We start from the raw sequence: 16089 nt of genomic DNA, 5'->3' as shown, positions 1-16089 counted from the left end.
TCAAATTTATGACACCAACATGGTTTTACAACACTGCATAACTCCTTATGCTAGTGGTATGTGGTAAGTTTTTTATTATTACTTAAAAATGTATTTCATTATAAATTAATTAATTTTACCTAAATATATTTAGTATTAATTTATTTTTATTATTAAGATTATAACTTCCCTAATAAATTTTAAATTTCAATTATAACGATATATAAACAGTATGAAAATACACCAATTTAACACAACATTGTTAAAAAAAAAAAAGACAATGTCTGCAATTGTTTGGTATAAAAGTTTAATATTGCGTTTAAAATACATTGCACTGTACAATGAAGAGTTGCTGGTAAGAAAATGCATAGAAGGTTCAATGACAAAAGTGTTATGGTGTCTATGGAAATGTAGGAGACATTCATATAATAGATTGTATAAAAAATTCCATCATAGGTTCGTTTACATAAATATTGCGTTTCCAAGGAAATTTGTACTATAGACGTGTGACTACATCCATATAGATTTGGATGTACAAAACATTGTATCAAAGCTTTAATCATAAAGATGTCTATTCTGTTCACATGAGTAAGTGTGATTTCGTTAGGGATGATAAATTAATTTCTTTTCGTGTAAAGATGAATTTTTACAGTATGTATATGAATATAGTAATATTTAATTTTTAAATCGAATATGGAAATAATATATATTCGTTTTTCTTTTTATATTTGTTTCGTTATTTATTCTAGAATATCTGTTCTCATATTAGTTTTTGTTTTGAGTTACTACAACACTTTTAATTTATTAAATAATTCAAAAAATTTATATGATTTTTTTTTCTTTAATTTCATAACTTACTCTGAAGACTTACATGTGATATTTTATTCTTTTATATAATTATTTTATTTTTATATCTAATTTTATTTGATATTCTAATTTAATATTTATATAATACACTTCTACTCTTGATAATGGAGATTGAAGAAAAACTTACACATTTTTTTGACATTTATAAAAAATTTAATTAGTGCATTAAGGACGTGTCATCGGTCAACTGATAATTTTTGTTTTTTCTATCCACAAAATTAATATTGTGTCATTTGATACTATTCGTGTAATTTGAGAGTATTATGTGTTCTTTTCAAATTGAGATAAATCTATATTTTTTAATTTTTTAATTTTTTAATTTTTTTAAATAGAATAATGTGTTCTTTTCAAATTGAGATCGAATCTATATTTTTTTTATAAATGTTATACTAAAATTTTTGTTAAAATTTACATTTTTATTAAATATTTTTTAAATTCTTTTTATCTATATTAATAAATTTTTTAGTTTTTATATATTTTAACTATTACAATTAAAATTGAGATCGAATGAATAATTTAACTTTAATAAAAACATGTTTAAAAGTAATTTATTTAAATGCAATATTAGTAATTCTAAAATGTTTATTTAAATCTCATTGATAAGTTTATGAGTTGACTTTGATGGAGTATTTCTAAAATATTCAGTGATAGCTACAGACTAATAAATTTTATCAACACGTTTAATTTCAAAATGCTTTTGAATATACATTGTTTATTTATTTTAAATGAATATTAAGAACATAAAATAAGTAAGTAATTTTGAATAGTGGAAAAAAAAATCAAAATGTAACATTAAAGGACAAATTTCTCACTCTAAACATTCCTCAAAACAAAGAAAATGGATTGATCCAAGTAGGTCAATTCTAGAACCAGTCCAACAAAAAGTCTTATGGACAAATTTTGACTATTGAATCAACTATGTATCATACATCATACATTATTTCTTTCTGTATAACTTAAATTCTACTATTGTCATAAAATGTTAACGAGACAACTAAAGTTTGTTTGGAAATAACAATAGAAAAGACTGTACCTTTGGAAATAACAATAGGAAAGACAGTACCATAGATCAATATCAATACTATAAGCAAATATTTAAAAACATCAATATCAACAACTTAAAAAATGCTATATTCATTCATTAGAGTGCTAAGTTCAAAAGATCCCCAAGTCAAGTATCCATTTTATTTAAGAGTTTATTTTATCATGCTCAAACTTGCACTATTTAGTTATATTCAAGTTTGCACATGATAGAAAAGCCCTTGATTTAAAGGGGAGATAGAATTAATTTTGAACATTAAACATATTTGTGATTTATACAGTACCTCAACAAGTATCCGTATAAGTTAGCTTGTTCTTTTTTGGAAAGTTTGAAAATTAATTGTGAATATAAAGCAACCAGAGGCCGATTCTCATTAATAGCCATGACCCATGTCCTGGGATTGAACAGTGAATACATACAAGATGATCATGGTAATTTCTGGGTATTGGCAGATGCTTGACAATCTTCTACAAGGTATTGGCATTTCAATAATTTATGTACATAAAGTGGGGTCGAAAACTATAATACACAGCTGTACAAGATTTTGCTAGTTTCCTTCATTTCTGTAACCAATACCCCAATAAATCTCCGTCTAGAAATTAACAGGAATAACATTACTCATACATTTCCCCCACATTCTTCGTCAGAATTCACCCTGTAATCACATAAAAAATTTCAATATACAATTAGACAGTCAAACTACAAAATTCCAAATGTATAAATTTTTAAAACATCAAATTCCAAGTGTTTAAATATAAGAAACTAATTCTGAGTACAGCTACCTAACAAGCTAATTAGTGTTCATGGGCTGATTTACGAAGATTTGCAAGTTTGTCTCTCCATATAGCTGCAAAAGCCATACTATAGTGCTTTAGGCATTCCATAACACAATCAAAACACACACATACCAAGTACAATCATATGCAAAAGATATTTCACCTGCATCTTTAAATCTTTCCTGTTTGATAGCTATATGCATATTATGCATCATACTTAGTTCTTGAGCTACCAAATCTGGACCATCTACAGGGCTGTAAAAAGCATGTAAAGTTTAGAATCGGTCTTGCAGTAACTGATACACAGAATCTATGGCAGCAAAATTGGCACATAACAAAGTAACTATGTAATACCTGTCAAGCAATACATCATAAACAGCCTTTTTATTACGTACTCTGCCCATTCCATAACCAATTCGGATAGCATCTGTGAAAACAATTTCTTTACTTACATATATCGGAGCCTGCACAAATCAACTTTAAAATCACACAACTGCATTTTCCATCACTTATGCACAGAATGCATTTTACTACGAGTTTTGCATAAGAATAGATGAACTATAGTTTTTGTTGATTCTTGCTCAACATAAGTTTTGATAACAAATATTGGCTAAGGATAACATAGAATTCATACCTTGCATCTATTTGCAACGTTGATAGCATCTGAGGGACGTGCATCCACACTGATAAGATCACTTTTCCCTGGCTGAAAGAATTAAGTTTTATAATGAAAGAACATAAAATAGAGGTGTTTTATCATTTATGAGTTAAATAGCTTTCAAAACCTGGTTAATGTACAATCTAGCAAAGTAAGTGCTGACCACTCTCTCTGTAATTCTCACCATTATCACCTGAAAGTGTAAATTGAGTTGAATTATTTATTTAATACCAAATTTGTATTTGAAAAATGAATTCAATGGAAATGGGTGTTTAATAAAAAAGAGTTCAAGATCAACGCCAAATTTTAGGCACATAGAGATACATATAATCAGGAAGAAGAATGCATAACAATGGAAAGGTCCAAGGAAAAATGACACAATGATCCTCCTACATACAGGCAGAATCTCATGAATGCAAGGCAAAATAATGAAGCTAAAAGAATGAGGTGGAATACTACTCGTTGCAGCAATCTCACTACACCTATAATGCAAGCATCAGAATAAACAAAACTTAAATGAAAAGAAAAAAAAGCAGGAATTGATAACATATCCACATGCATCAATGTAAAGTGGAAATGCTCAGCTTCATACTTCATGGTCTAATCTTCCAACTAGATTTTTCACAAACTGGAACTGATCAGGACAATCCTGTAATATCACCATATGCTAAGCATCAATCATAATAATAAATAATAATAATAAACACAACTTGAACAACCACAAGGACCAATTTTAAAATTACCTCACTTTCTCGTTGAAACTCCTCGTCCATAAGTTTCTCAATAGCAATCTTTCCTGAACCAACAAAGACACAAAGTTAATAAAAGTTGAATTTTTAAAAAAAAAATCAGAAAAAGTCAAACAAACTAAAAAACACGTCTACATGTGACACCTACCTACAACAATTGGCAGTATATAGTCTCCATCGCAAGAAATCCTGAGAAAAATCGTAGGGTTCTGGAAACGCTGTAGAAAGCTATGTCTCAATAAACTACTATCCGTTCTGGACAAGGGCATTGATGGCGCAGACGATTTCCATTGAAACTCCGCTTGGAATCCTTTCTTCCACATACGATAGTGCGAGAACGTTTCTGCGCCAGTTTAAGTAATTAAAATTTCAGGCATTCATACACATGGATAGACCTAAAGGATGAAAACAACCAGAGTTACTACAAAACGCTACTGTAATACAATTAATCCATTATAATTCGTAATCAACTTTTTCACTTTTGAGAAAGCAGAAAAAGTGAACAAACACGAGGAAGCATTGCGTTTATTTCTATAATCGCTATCGATGCATGAGAGTGAGTAACCTGAGAGAAGGAGAGAAGCTTCGAGATAATCGTTGCCGACAGAATCGTCGGAGCTGGATCTGCGGCGAGAGGAATTGCAGGAAATGAGGACGGATCGGCGGCAGCGTAAGCGGCGGGACCGGAGCGGCTGAAGGTGGAGCGGCGAGAAATCGAGGGCGACAGAGTTGGGAGCGGAGCGGGCGATGGTTGCGGCGGCATTCGTGTGATCTGCCGCGGCGGAGCCCACGCCGGTTACGGTGCGGACACAGAATCTTGAACCCAGCATTTTGTATCGAAACGACGACGCAGATGCTGGGAGGAGGAGAGAGAGAGAGAGAGAGAGAGAGGTGGTTGAGGTGAAATGGATTAGGAGAGGGGACAGATTTTTGGTGAGACTGGAGTTGATGTTATTATGTTAATACTTAATTATATGCTTAGCTTTATTTAATTAAATTAAACCCTGTTTTAATTGCGTGTGCTTTATGCCCTTTGCGGTGGATGAGATTCTTCTCCTGGCAATGCTAACTATGCGTTGCTTTTATCACACTCATGCACCTACTTATGTCTGTTCTGTTCCAACTCAAATCCAAGAAACAAATTTGGGTTTAAACGGCTAATTAATAAAAAATTTAATTTAATTTAATATTTTTTATGATTTAGATATTTTTAATCAAACTTTATTAATATCATTTTTTAAATAGTACTCGATATTTTCTATATTTTTAAGTTTAACATTTTTATTGATTATGTTATGTGACGATTACATTATTATGTTATTTTAATTATTTTTATCTATTCATGTATTTAAAAAATGAAGTTTGTGATTAAAATAAAAAATGACAATAAGTTTTATTATTTTAATTCAAAAAAAGTATTAGATAACAACTTATTATCTTTCTTGTTAACTTACACATCGTCCTCACTTGCAACGATTAAGATATTGTTCCATTATTATTTCTGATGAGAAAACTATTTTATATTAACTATAATATTATTTATATTAATTATAAAATCTCGCAATTTTTTTAGTAACAGAAATACGTAGGACGATGAAACAAAATATAATCGAATAAATCAATTAACAAAAAATTAAACGACATATTCAATTAAAAATAAAAAATTTTAAATGCCTAACAACAGAAAAGTTAAATAAAATATCTATATTTATAGGATATTTTAAACTTGAATTAAGTGTTAACTAAAAATGATTACGCTTCTTTAACTGCAAATATGTAATCTTCGTTCTTGATTCAATAATGCACGACTTACATTTTGAAAAAAAAAGTTATCTTGTATAATTGTTAATGGTGGATTTAGATAAGAGGTTAGACAAGGGCATTGGTTCCTCTTAAGTATTATGTTATGAATATTCTCTCTCTTTGTAACATCAATGTCTATTGTTTCTATCTTTTTTTTTTTTTTCTTTTTCTTTGTCTACTTTAAAATTTAGCTGTCACCAAATTGGATCTCGTTCTAACAAGTGTCCCTTGGACAACAAAGATATTTTGACCAAGCTGTGATGCTGATATTTTTTCTCTGTTCTCATCTCACACTTTAGTAAACAGTTTCGAGAAAAAATATATTGTTTCTTTTTTTTTCAATTAAATTAAATAAGAACATGTGAAAAAAAAATCTTTGTTGCAGCATTATCATATATTGAAAACAAATAGTAATTCTGAAATTTTATATTATGTGTAACATTTCAAATTTATTGTTTTTATACTATAAAAAAAATTATCACACATTTCATAATAAAAAACATTAATCGACAAAGAAAATAAAAACATGATTATAATTATTCAAAAATATTTAAATTTATATACAAGAGTTTTTAATATTAATATCATCTAAACTTTTAACTAAAAGTTCAATAAAATATCGAAAAATTAAAAAATATACTAGGCTAAATAAATAAATAAGTTTTATATATATATATATATATATATATATATATATATATATATATATATATATATATATATATATATCCTCTATTCTTAATAATGCTTAACAAAAAATTTTCTACTCAACTCATCAAGTGATTATTATTACGAAGAAAGATCAAACAAAAACAAACAAAACAAAATATAAGCTAATTTTAAAAGAATCATACTGTACAGAAAAGAGAAAAAATCTAGAAAATTAATTGTAAAGAGATAATACATATTTTAAGTAATAAAATGTATTAATAAAATTCTATTTATATTATTAATTATTTAAACAAAATTATTCAATTTTATTATTTTAAAATACATATTAATTCTAATAATATATTTTATATGTTATCATATTATGTACTATCAATATTATATATAAATATAACACTGTAGTCCCAGATTATATAGAAATATATAATATAGTAGTTCATATTTTAATATAAGAGAACGGTTAGAAAAAAATTATAAATAAAATATTAAGGTTACAGTCATCCCAAAATGGTTATAAATTAAATATTAATTTGGTATATATTTAATTTGAGAACTCATTCTGTAAACTAAATCAAGTAAGTTTTAAGGAAAAACAATAATTATAGAATAAAGGGAAAAAAGAGAGAAAAAGTGTGTCTAGGATTCCAATAATAGATGTTATCTCTCGTGTTGTTCAGATATTTTGCAAAGATTTTTTTTTTTTAAGTTTTGAGAATGAAAATTATTAAAATACCCTTAACCTTAAAACTTAGAATCCATGGTATATAAGGATATTTTTGTCAACTAAAATCTGATACGCATTGCTAAAATGTACCAACTGAAAAACAGGCGTATGCACGTTAGCGAACCCCATATATATATATATATATAACCTCTATTCTTAACACTGCTTAACAAAAACTCTTAGCTAGAATCAGACACGAAATGCAAAAGAGGAAGCATAAGACGCATGCAACCAGCAACGATTGCATGGTTTAGGTCCAAAACAGCGGAGGAAAGGGAAAAACAGCTTACCGGTCCGAATGAAGAAAGTGATCGGTCAGTTGTGGAGTCCTCTACGCTGCAGATACTTGGGCACCACCTGATCGGAAATCAAATGGTTCAGGGAGGAGGAATGGTAGAGAAAAGGCAGAGGAACTTGAAGAACTGAGTTCTAGAGAGAGATAGAAGGATTTGGCTAATGAACCAGGATGTTGTAAAATTATATTTATACTGGTGAATGTGTTTTAACATTAAAATCTGGTTTCATTAACGTAATGCACCTATCAGCTTTCTAATTCTAATTTTTCAGGTCCTCACAAACACCACCTCTTATATTTATCTTCATGATAATAATAATAATTTAATAATAATAATAATAATAATAATAATTATTATTATACTCATTCTCAGGAATTAAAAAAATAATAATTTAGTGCGAATTTATTTCATGACGTGAATATGCTGCAATGTTTAATTTGGTATATATTTAATTTGAGAACTCATTCTGTAAACCAAATCAAGTAGGTTTTAAGAAAAAATAATAATTATAGAATAAAGGGAAAAAAGAGAGGAAAAAGTGTGTCTAGGATTCCAAAAATAGATGTTATCTCTCGTGTTGTTCAGATATTCATTTTGATTTGTTTCGGATCGCACGACTTGATTTTGTTCATTTTGGTTTGGTTAAACTCGATTCAGCTCAGCGCAATTTAGTTTAACTTAGCATGGTTCACTTTGGTTTCGTTTGGCTTATTCATCTCAGCTCGACTTAGTTCAGTTTGGCCGATTTATCTCAGCTAAGCTCCACTCGACTCGACTCGGCTCGACATGACTCAGTTCGACTTGGATTAGGTTGGATTGGGTGAGGTTAGGTGGGGTGGGTGGGTAGGATTGGGTTGGGTTGGGGAGGGTAGGGTGGGGTTTAGTGGGATTGGGTTGGGGTTGAAGTTGGGGCTAGGGTTTCATTTCGTTTCGCTTCGGTTCAGTTTGGATCCAAACCCAACTAAACCAAACCACATCATATCGAGCTGAGCAGTGCCAAGCAAAATGAGGTGAGCCAAGCTAAGCCGAGATGAACAAAACCGCGTTGAGCCGAATTGAATCAAACGCAACCGAAAGGAACGAAGTCGAGCTGATTCAAGCTGAGTTGTGCCAAGCCGACGAGCCGAGTCATGCTGAGCCAAGCCGAGCCTAAGCGAGCAAAAGTAAGTCGTGGCAAGTCGGGCAGAATCAAACCTAGACATGCTAACCGAACTAAATAGAAACGATTCGTACTGAATCGAGCGAAACAGAGCCGAGTTGAGCTGACCTGAGTCGAGCCTAAGCGAACAGAACCGAAACGAATTGAATCGAACCGACTTGAACCGAATTGAAGTGAACTGAGCCAACACGAACTGAGCTGAACTGAACCAAACCAAGTCGAACCAAAACAAATCGAACTGAGTCGAGCATAGTCAAACGAGCCGAGCCCAGCAAAGGCAAACTGAACCAACCAAAATCGGATGAATTGAGTCGAGCTGAACTGAATTGAACTAAGTTGAATTGATCATAACTGAATGAACCGAGTCGAGACGAGCTGGGATGAGCCGAGCTGAGATGAGTCGAGCCAAGCCGAGCCTTATTGAACTAAACTGAATCAACCAAAATCAATCTAAACTGAATCGACCCAAGTCGAACTGAAGCAAACCGAACCCAACTAAACAAAACCAAATAGAACTAAACCGAACCGAGTAAAGCTAAACTAGCCTAGTTGAACCGAACTTAGCCCAGTCGGACAGTGTCAAACCAATGCGAACCAAACTGAACTGAACAAAACCGAATCGCGCCAAGCCAAGCCAAACCTATCCATATCAAACATATTCGAACAAAACCAAACTGAACTGAGTATATCGAGCCGAACAAGCCGTGCTAATATTTTAAATAACATTTCACACAAAAAAAACTTAAATGCCATTTTTCTTTTTTCATGATAATATTCTTATAGAAGAACACCCATAGTTCCCACCCAATATTCTTTAAAATGACTTGTCTACAAAAAAAAAAGTACATTCACGATAAATTAATGAAATAAGAGTAATTTATGTTCTTAGTTAAATTAGGCTTTAATCAAAACTATTAATTCTTAAAAATTTGAGCTCTTAATAACTTTTTTTTTCTCACTTGCACGGAACATAGAACAACTAATCTCTTAGGCCATGTTCTTTTGAGTAGATTTGAGGGGATTTGAGAGGATTTGAAGATAAATTTTTTTGTCGTTTATTTGAGTGAATTTGGAGGTAAATGAGAGTGAATTTGGAAATAAAATTTGTGAGAATTAGTATAGAATTGTATTGACGTGACAAATTAAAAAAATTTATTTCCAAATTCACTCTCATTTATCTCCAAATTCACTCAAATAAACGAAAAAAAAATTTATCTTCAAATCCTCTCAAATCCACTCCCACAAATCCACTCAAAAAAACAAGGCCTTAGTCTGATAATATAATCAACTATGCTCACGTAATGAAGTGAATAAAAGCAAATCGTGTTCATAACGTCAACTAAATCAGAATTTTTGAAAGCTACTTTAAAGAAAAATAATTATATGTACATAAGGTCGAAGTCATAATCATAAAAAAATTTTAAAGCTACTTTAAAGAAAGATAACTAGATGTACATAAAGTCTAGCACATAATCCACAGTCTACAAATTTATGGTTGATGCTTGGCAAAAAGCATGGTAGGGATGATTGCAGAGGCATAGAACATGACCGAAAGCTTCCAAAAATCCAATGAATCCATCAAGCACCTTAGACATTAAACAAGGAAAGCCAGCAGTGGGACTAATCATATAGAAACGAGTTTAATCAAATAATCAATGTAAAGACTTTCACTACCAGTAAATTTAAAATCACCTTCAAATAGTTTAAGTTTTAAGTATTCAAAGAAACGAACAATTTTATCATTCATAGAGCACAAGATTAGATGATAGTATAAAGATTCTTGAACTAAAGTGTTAGTATTTAAATTAATTCATAAAAAAAACGTCAATGGTGGAGGTTCAAGTTTCTGTTATATATAGTTTCACTGACAGGATGAAGAATGATATCAGCTAAGACAACATGAAAGACATCTTCCTGTCATAAATTTAGTCATCATCCAGAACAAATCAGAATATGATGATGCAAATTCCATCCATAACCTATTCCTTATATGGAATTGATCATCCTTACCTATTTTTGCTATTGAATAATCACAAACCGGGTAACAACACATTATTTTGGCACAGATAAGATAATCGTTAACTTAAAATAATATCACTACGATTCCCATCAACGCGAACGAAACCAGAATCCGAGCTCAGGATAATATAGTGTATGAGGCATCTGTTTCTGTACATTATCAACCCCAAAACACAGTATGCATAATATATTTTCTTTCTTCTACTTTTATCTCCTTATAATAGGCAGTGACATGGAGTAGAAAAGGCATAGTAAAATACCAAGTACCAATCAGATTCATATTTGATCGATTTACACTGCAGTTAGCGTTTCCAAAAGTAGCTGCCGAAGTCCCTGGCATGGAATTCAACCACAATTGACCTACAATAAAATCCACCCAGTGCATCACAAAAGCGACTCAATGAACCAACCAAAAAAAAAGAATCCATAACAGCACACTGGGAATGAAATACTAACTGCTTTTGGCATCTGTTGAAATTGAACACAAGGACAACAAAATGTGATTGCCTCGTTAAGTCACATCACTTCGACTGGAAGTCTTAATCTCTAGCAACTGATTTACCCATTCAGTTCCAACATCGCAAGAATCAATGATAGAAAGTAATAATGGAAACACAAGTGATTAAAATCCTTCTTACTTGATCAGCATGAAAAGGCAAATAGATTTAACCAAGGACAAAATGGGTAGAGAGACACCATTTGTCATACATGTCAAAGATACTCTCGAGGTTGCTTTAACAACTTAATTAGCACATATGTTTGGAAACTTTGACCCGAGTAAAGACAAAGGTCTAGTGGAGTTAAACCATCCTGAAATAAACAACAGAGAAATTGCAATTTTAAAATTAACATTAAAGAAATGATCAGCACTAACCAGGAAAAGAAATAAATTGAACACCCAATCACTATTCCCAAGTTTCTCTCTCTCTCTCTCTCTCTCTCTCTCTCTCTCTCTCTCTCTCTCTCTCTCTCTCTCTCTCTCTCTCTCTCTCTCTCTCTCAGTGAGCAACAGCTGATATATTAGAAGATGCAAGTATGTAAAACTCACAACTTACGTGACATTCCATACATGGAGGACATTATAATGCTGCATTTGGTTGAGGGAAGAGAAAAGTGTGGAAGCGAAAAGAAAATTGAAAGGAAATAGAGTGGAGAAAAGTGTTGTTGGTTGAAGTGGAAAAGAGAGGAAAATGGAAGGAATTTGTAAATGTTTGTGTTTAGTTTGAAAGAAAAGAAGTTGATAGTTTTTTTGTCAATCATGTATGACTTACACTTCCCGTTACTGGAACTTACACTTCCCGTTGCACAAAGCGCAAAACACCAATGGTTGTTTTAATTAATACATAATTTGATAAACTAACAACTGGGTTGGATAGAGTGGTTGAGGCAATTGTTAACGGGAATGTGTTGACTGAAAATATGTCACAGGTTGCACAGCGGCAAGTTGTGGCTATTGAAAAACGCAATGAATTGATGCATGAACAAGTAACAATCTTGAGGAGAAGTTCCACAATACAGTATCACAGATGTGTGGGACATGTTGGTTAAAAAGAATTTGCAAGATGAACAACTAATGTATGCTACAAGTTTTTATGCAACAACCAACCTTAAAAACGAACATTGTTTTGGAAGTGTATTTATAATGTACTGTACACTTTGAAAGACTTTTGATAGATTTGAAGTGTAATGTATATCTTGAAAGACTTTGATTAGAAGTGAAGTGTAATGAATATATTGGAAGACTCTGGTTAGGATTGTTGTAGCAGGATATTTTGGAAGACTGTGACTTCCTATTAAACTTATTACACCACTTGTAATGTATATCTTGACTGACTAGTATTCTCATTGGTATATTTTGTTGTACACCATAAAATGATTTATCATTAATTCAAATGGTGTATTGTGTAAGGAACTGATCAAGTTTTCATATGAAGGTCAAATTAATCGATCATAGAACATTTCAATTGATTATTTCGCGCATGTTGGAATTGTTGAAAGTTATAGGTGTCAATTTTATCAATTATTATAAGTGTTTAATCAATTAAATCATTCATCCTGGACTTTCATTTAATACATTATCATCACTGTTTAATCGATTAAATCTTGCATAATAGAATCGTTGTAAGTCATAGGTACGTGTTTAGTAGTTTACCAGTGTGAATATGCCCAACCATAACAATGGTATCACCAAAAAAATTTTAAAAAAATTATCCAAAATCGCTGTTTCTTTTCTTCCAAACCAAATACATATATACCTTCACAATTTCACTCCATTTGTTCTCTCTTTCCACTTTAGTCCAATTCAACCAAACATTCTTTTTTTCCCACTCTATTTCTTTCAATATTTTCTTTTCCACACTCTTCTCTATCCTCAACCAAGCTAAGCAAAAATAAGAAATCCCACAATTACATAAGCAACAGAACCATTCATGCCTTATCTTAAGTCAGTTATTTAAAGGATCATGCTCAAACAAAAACCAAATTTAAAATAAAACTATATTCTATCATGTCATAAAGATTTGGAAAAACTTAATGTCCTTGACCCAGGCTTTGAAACAGCTACGTAAAATTTAGCAAACAAACATTAGATTGGAAAAGTTTAACGATCCCTCGATAAATTGTGAACCTTTTTCTTCAAAAACTGATAAATTTATAATGACTCTGGAAACGTTTCCCTGGTTTACAGAAAACTCTAGATTCAGTTTCTACATTGTGACGCAGGGTTTGGATATGAAAATGGCCTTTCTTTCAGATGACCTAACTAGTTGGTATGGCAAAGAGAAACAGTCTAAATAGCAATGACAGTTACCTTTTACGGATTGTCCAGCAATAACATCCATATTCAGGTAACAGTATGCAAGCATCAAGGTCCTTTAACATTTATATATTACTGCAGGAAATCAACAATCAATACCTTGTTTCTTAATGTTTTATCTGCACCTTTAAGCAGCAGAAGCCTCACTACATTGGGTTTCTGAGTTTGAACTGCAAGATGTAATGGTGTCCAGCCATCCTGAAACAGAGTAAACAAATTAAGTTCTCAATAGCAACTGATAAGATTACAATGTAGGTATGCTAAGTACGAGAACAATTGACCATACCTTGTCCTGAAGATTTATATCCACATTATAGAATAAGAGTAATTCAATTGTCTCGGTAGAACCTGTTTGTACAGCATAGTGCATCAAGGTGGCCCCCTCCTGTTCCCATACATAAAAAAGGTAGATGCATAAAATTATCACCAGCAAACAACTAATCCTATGATAATACTATGCTGTTAGATTAAGATGGAGCGATAAAAGTAACAATTTCTCAATGGGGGAAGGAAAGACACAATATAAAAACTTAAGGACGCAAAGGCTCACATTTGCAACAACAACAATTACGTAATTTTTTACTCACTTTATCCTGTACAAAAGGATTAGCTGAGTTTCTCAGAAGATAGCTGGTTATGGCCTGCTTTTTACCAATGGCCTTGTGAAGGACAGTCAAACCAACCTGGAAACAAAGTAAATCACTATTATTTAAATCAACGACTTCACAATGTTTATTCTGCCATATAAAAAGTTGGAATTTATCTACCTTATCGACTGCATTGATATCAACATTATGCTTCAACAAAGAATCTAAAAGGAAGCATTCTCCACATGCAGCAAATGTGTGCAGAGGAAGCCATTTATCCTGGAAATAATGTTAGCATTAGCCAAAAAAAAAAACATTATTCACCAAACACTTTCCCAGTAAGAATCAGAATCCTTTCCATCAATCATGGTTCTCAAAAAAAGAAAATACAACATCCTACACCGTTATTTTAGCTCCAATTAACCCGGTCCAAAGAAGACAGATAAACGGCAACAAAACATAAACAACTACTGAAATTGCTGAACAACATCCATTCGTGGAACAAATTATCTCTAAGCATAGTAAGCCATCACAATGCAGGAGAACTATAGAATTTCATCTTAGCAATAATACATGCATAATGAGAACAAAGCACAGGTCATTGTAATTTGTTCGTCAGACACAGAAAACTCACTGAAGTAGCAGTAGCCAAGTCCGGCATTCGCTTGTTCAACAAGAACATCTCCTCCTTACTAATAACAAACAAATTCCGACAACCTATTCATTCAGGCACGAAAATATCAATACCACAATCCCAACATTCAAAAGAAGATACACATCCAATACCAAGTGATTTTATCTTCTCCAGAAAACTGATTTTGATCTTAACATAAATTATTAACTTTAACATACTAAAAACTATAAAATTCATCACCTTCACGGGTGGTGTTAGCACGAGGTTTGTAGCTCCCACTATTGAAAAACTGTAAGACATCCTCCAAATTCTTCCCCTGAACAACCCCTCTCGGATTCTTAGGCTCTACACGCTCACCATTGAAGTCAGGTTCTGGAACCTTCTCATCGACGGGAAATCTAGAAGGGTTTTTGAGAACCAGAGGATTCAGCTTTTTCAATATTTCCTTCTTAGAAGCCTTGTACTCATTCCAATTCACATCCGGGTAGGGACTCGACACTTTTCCATTTTCCTTTCTCTTCTTCTCCACCGTTCCGTTGAACTTAATTTTCTCGGAACCTCTGAATGGAACCATCTTTCTTCGATTCTTCTGCTTGCGCCTCTCGTTAATGGTGATTTTGGTCTCTGCCTGAGCCTCTCTCCACTTGTCCGGAACCAAATTCTCGCGCTTAATCGGCGTTACTTTCTTCCCAGAACCCGCTTTGGGTTTGGGGTTGTTGTTGTCGTTTAGCAAAACGGTGTCGTTTTCGAAGATGTCATCATCGAAAGCGACGTAGTTGCGGTTCTTTTGGGAGTGGACATTCCGTTTGGCCGGAAATTGAAGGGATTGTAGAGATTGGAACCGGAGGGGAGAGATGGTTAAAGGAAAACTGATATGGTGAGAGCAGAGATTGTGAGGTTGAGCATTGAACATAACGGTGGAAAAGTTGAACATGGAGGCTTCCATTTCCAGTTGCTACTGCTGCAAATACTAAGCTAAAACAACGTTGGATCTAAACAAAATCCTTAAAATCAGTTAGATATTGATGATTCTGTACCAAACTTCATTGGATATATCATATGCTTGGTATCCCATTTCACTATCATCAACATGATAACATTGGATTTATATATACTTGAGTTCTAACCTCAAATTTTGAATCATATTGAAGAAAACATGGCAACCATATTTATTCCTTTTTTTTTCTCATATGGTTTAACCAATTACTTCATAACCCAGAAAGAACTCTGGTTCAGGTTTTTGGCGAACTCCTAAAATCAAAATACTAATATTCATTTAAAAATTTACGTTTCTTGATAGTTATTTCTCATA

At 32.2% G+C, this 16089-nt stretch overlaps 2 protein-coding genes across 7 annotated transcripts; both read right to left on the bottom strand.

Moving 5' to 3' along the window:
- Positions 1-2236: 2236 nt before the first annotated feature.
- LOC124821522 (Wound-responsive family protein) lies at positions 2237-5026 on the bottom strand. Of its 3 annotated transcripts, XM_088100127.1 has the most exons (10): positions 4637-5021; positions 4220-4414; positions 4066-4118; positions 3915-3971; positions 3450-3515; positions 3299-3370; positions 3019-3128; positions 2828-2919; positions 2671-2735; positions 2237-2543 (listed from the first exon to the last, which is right to left on the bottom strand). In XM_088100127.1, the coding sequence occupies exons 1-9, from the start codon at positions 4899-4901 to the stop codon at positions 2683-2685; spliced, it is 963 nt and encodes a 320-aa protein (XP_087956253.1). In that variant the 5' UTR covers positions 4902-5021; the 3' UTR covers positions 2237-2543; positions 2671-2682. The 3 variants fall into 3 exon arrangements, with proteins under 3 accessions (XP_087956253.1, XP_087956254.1, XP_087956255.1); XM_088100128.1 differs by lacking the exon at positions 2671-2735 and having other exon boundaries at positions 4637-5026; XM_088100129.1 differs by lacking the exon at positions 3915-3971 and having other exon boundaries at positions 4637-5023.
- A 5036-nt stretch (positions 5027-10062) lies between these two features.
- Positions 10063-16006, bottom strand: LOC124848323 (ankyrin repeat domain-containing protein, chloroplastic-like). 4 transcript variants are annotated; one of them, XM_088100272.1, is made up of 9 exons: positions 15018-16006; positions 14778-14860; positions 14324-14422; positions 14144-14239; positions 13843-13941; positions 13656-13754; positions 11450-11551; positions 11198-11294; positions 10063-11101 (listed from the first exon to the last, which is right to left on the bottom strand). In XM_088100272.1, the coding sequence occupies exons 1-7, from the start codon at positions 15721-15723 to the stop codon at positions 11453-11455; spliced, it is 1281 nt and encodes a 426-aa protein (XP_087956398.1). In that variant the 5' UTR covers positions 15724-16006; the 3' UTR covers positions 10063-11101; positions 11198-11294; positions 11450-11452. The 4 variants fall into 4 exon arrangements, with proteins under 4 accessions (XP_087956398.1, XP_087956400.1, XP_087956399.1 ...); XM_088100274.1 differs by having other exon boundaries at positions 10063-10342; positions 11002-11101; positions 11198-11551; positions 15018-16005; XM_088100273.1 differs by having other exon boundaries at positions 10063-10308; positions 11002-11101; positions 11198-11551; positions 15018-16005.
- Between the last annotated feature and the right edge of the window lie 83 nt (positions 16007-16089).

The sequence above is a fragment of the Vigna umbellata genome, chromosome 10 (genome assembly GCF_029865625.1).
Source record: "Vigna umbellata cultivar VRB3 chromosome 10, Vumbellata_1.0, whole genome shotgun sequence".
Lineage (NCBI taxonomy): Eukaryota > Viridiplantae > Streptophyta > Magnoliopsida > Fabales > Fabaceae > Vigna > Vigna umbellata.
This window is presented reverse-complemented; position numbering and strand designations above follow the sequence as displayed.

Coding starts and splice junctions, on each gene's coding strand:
- LOC124821522 (XM_088100127.1), bottom strand. CDS start 4,901: ATGCTGGGTTCAAGATTCTGTGTCCGCACCGTAACCGGCGTGGGCTCC. Junction 3,129..3,298: donor ACGTTGCAAATAGATGCAAG/GTATGAATTCTA, acceptor TGATTTGTGCAG/GCTCCGATATATGTAAGTAA. Junction 2,920..3,018: donor TATGATGTATTGCTTGACAG/GTATTACATAGT, acceptor TGCTTTTTACAG/CCCTGTAGATGGTCCAGATT.
- LOC124848323 (XM_088100272.1), bottom strand. CDS start 15,723: ATGGAAGCCTCCATGTTCAACTTTTCCACCGTTATGTTCAATGCTCAA. Junction 13,942..14,143: donor ATCCTTTTGTACAGGATAAA/GTGAGTAAAAAA, acceptor GTATGGGAACAG/GAGGGGGCCACCTTGATGCA. Junction 11,552..13,655: donor ATAAAACATTAAGAAACAAG/GTATTGATTGTT, acceptor TGTTTATTTCAG/GATGGTTTAACTCCACTAGA.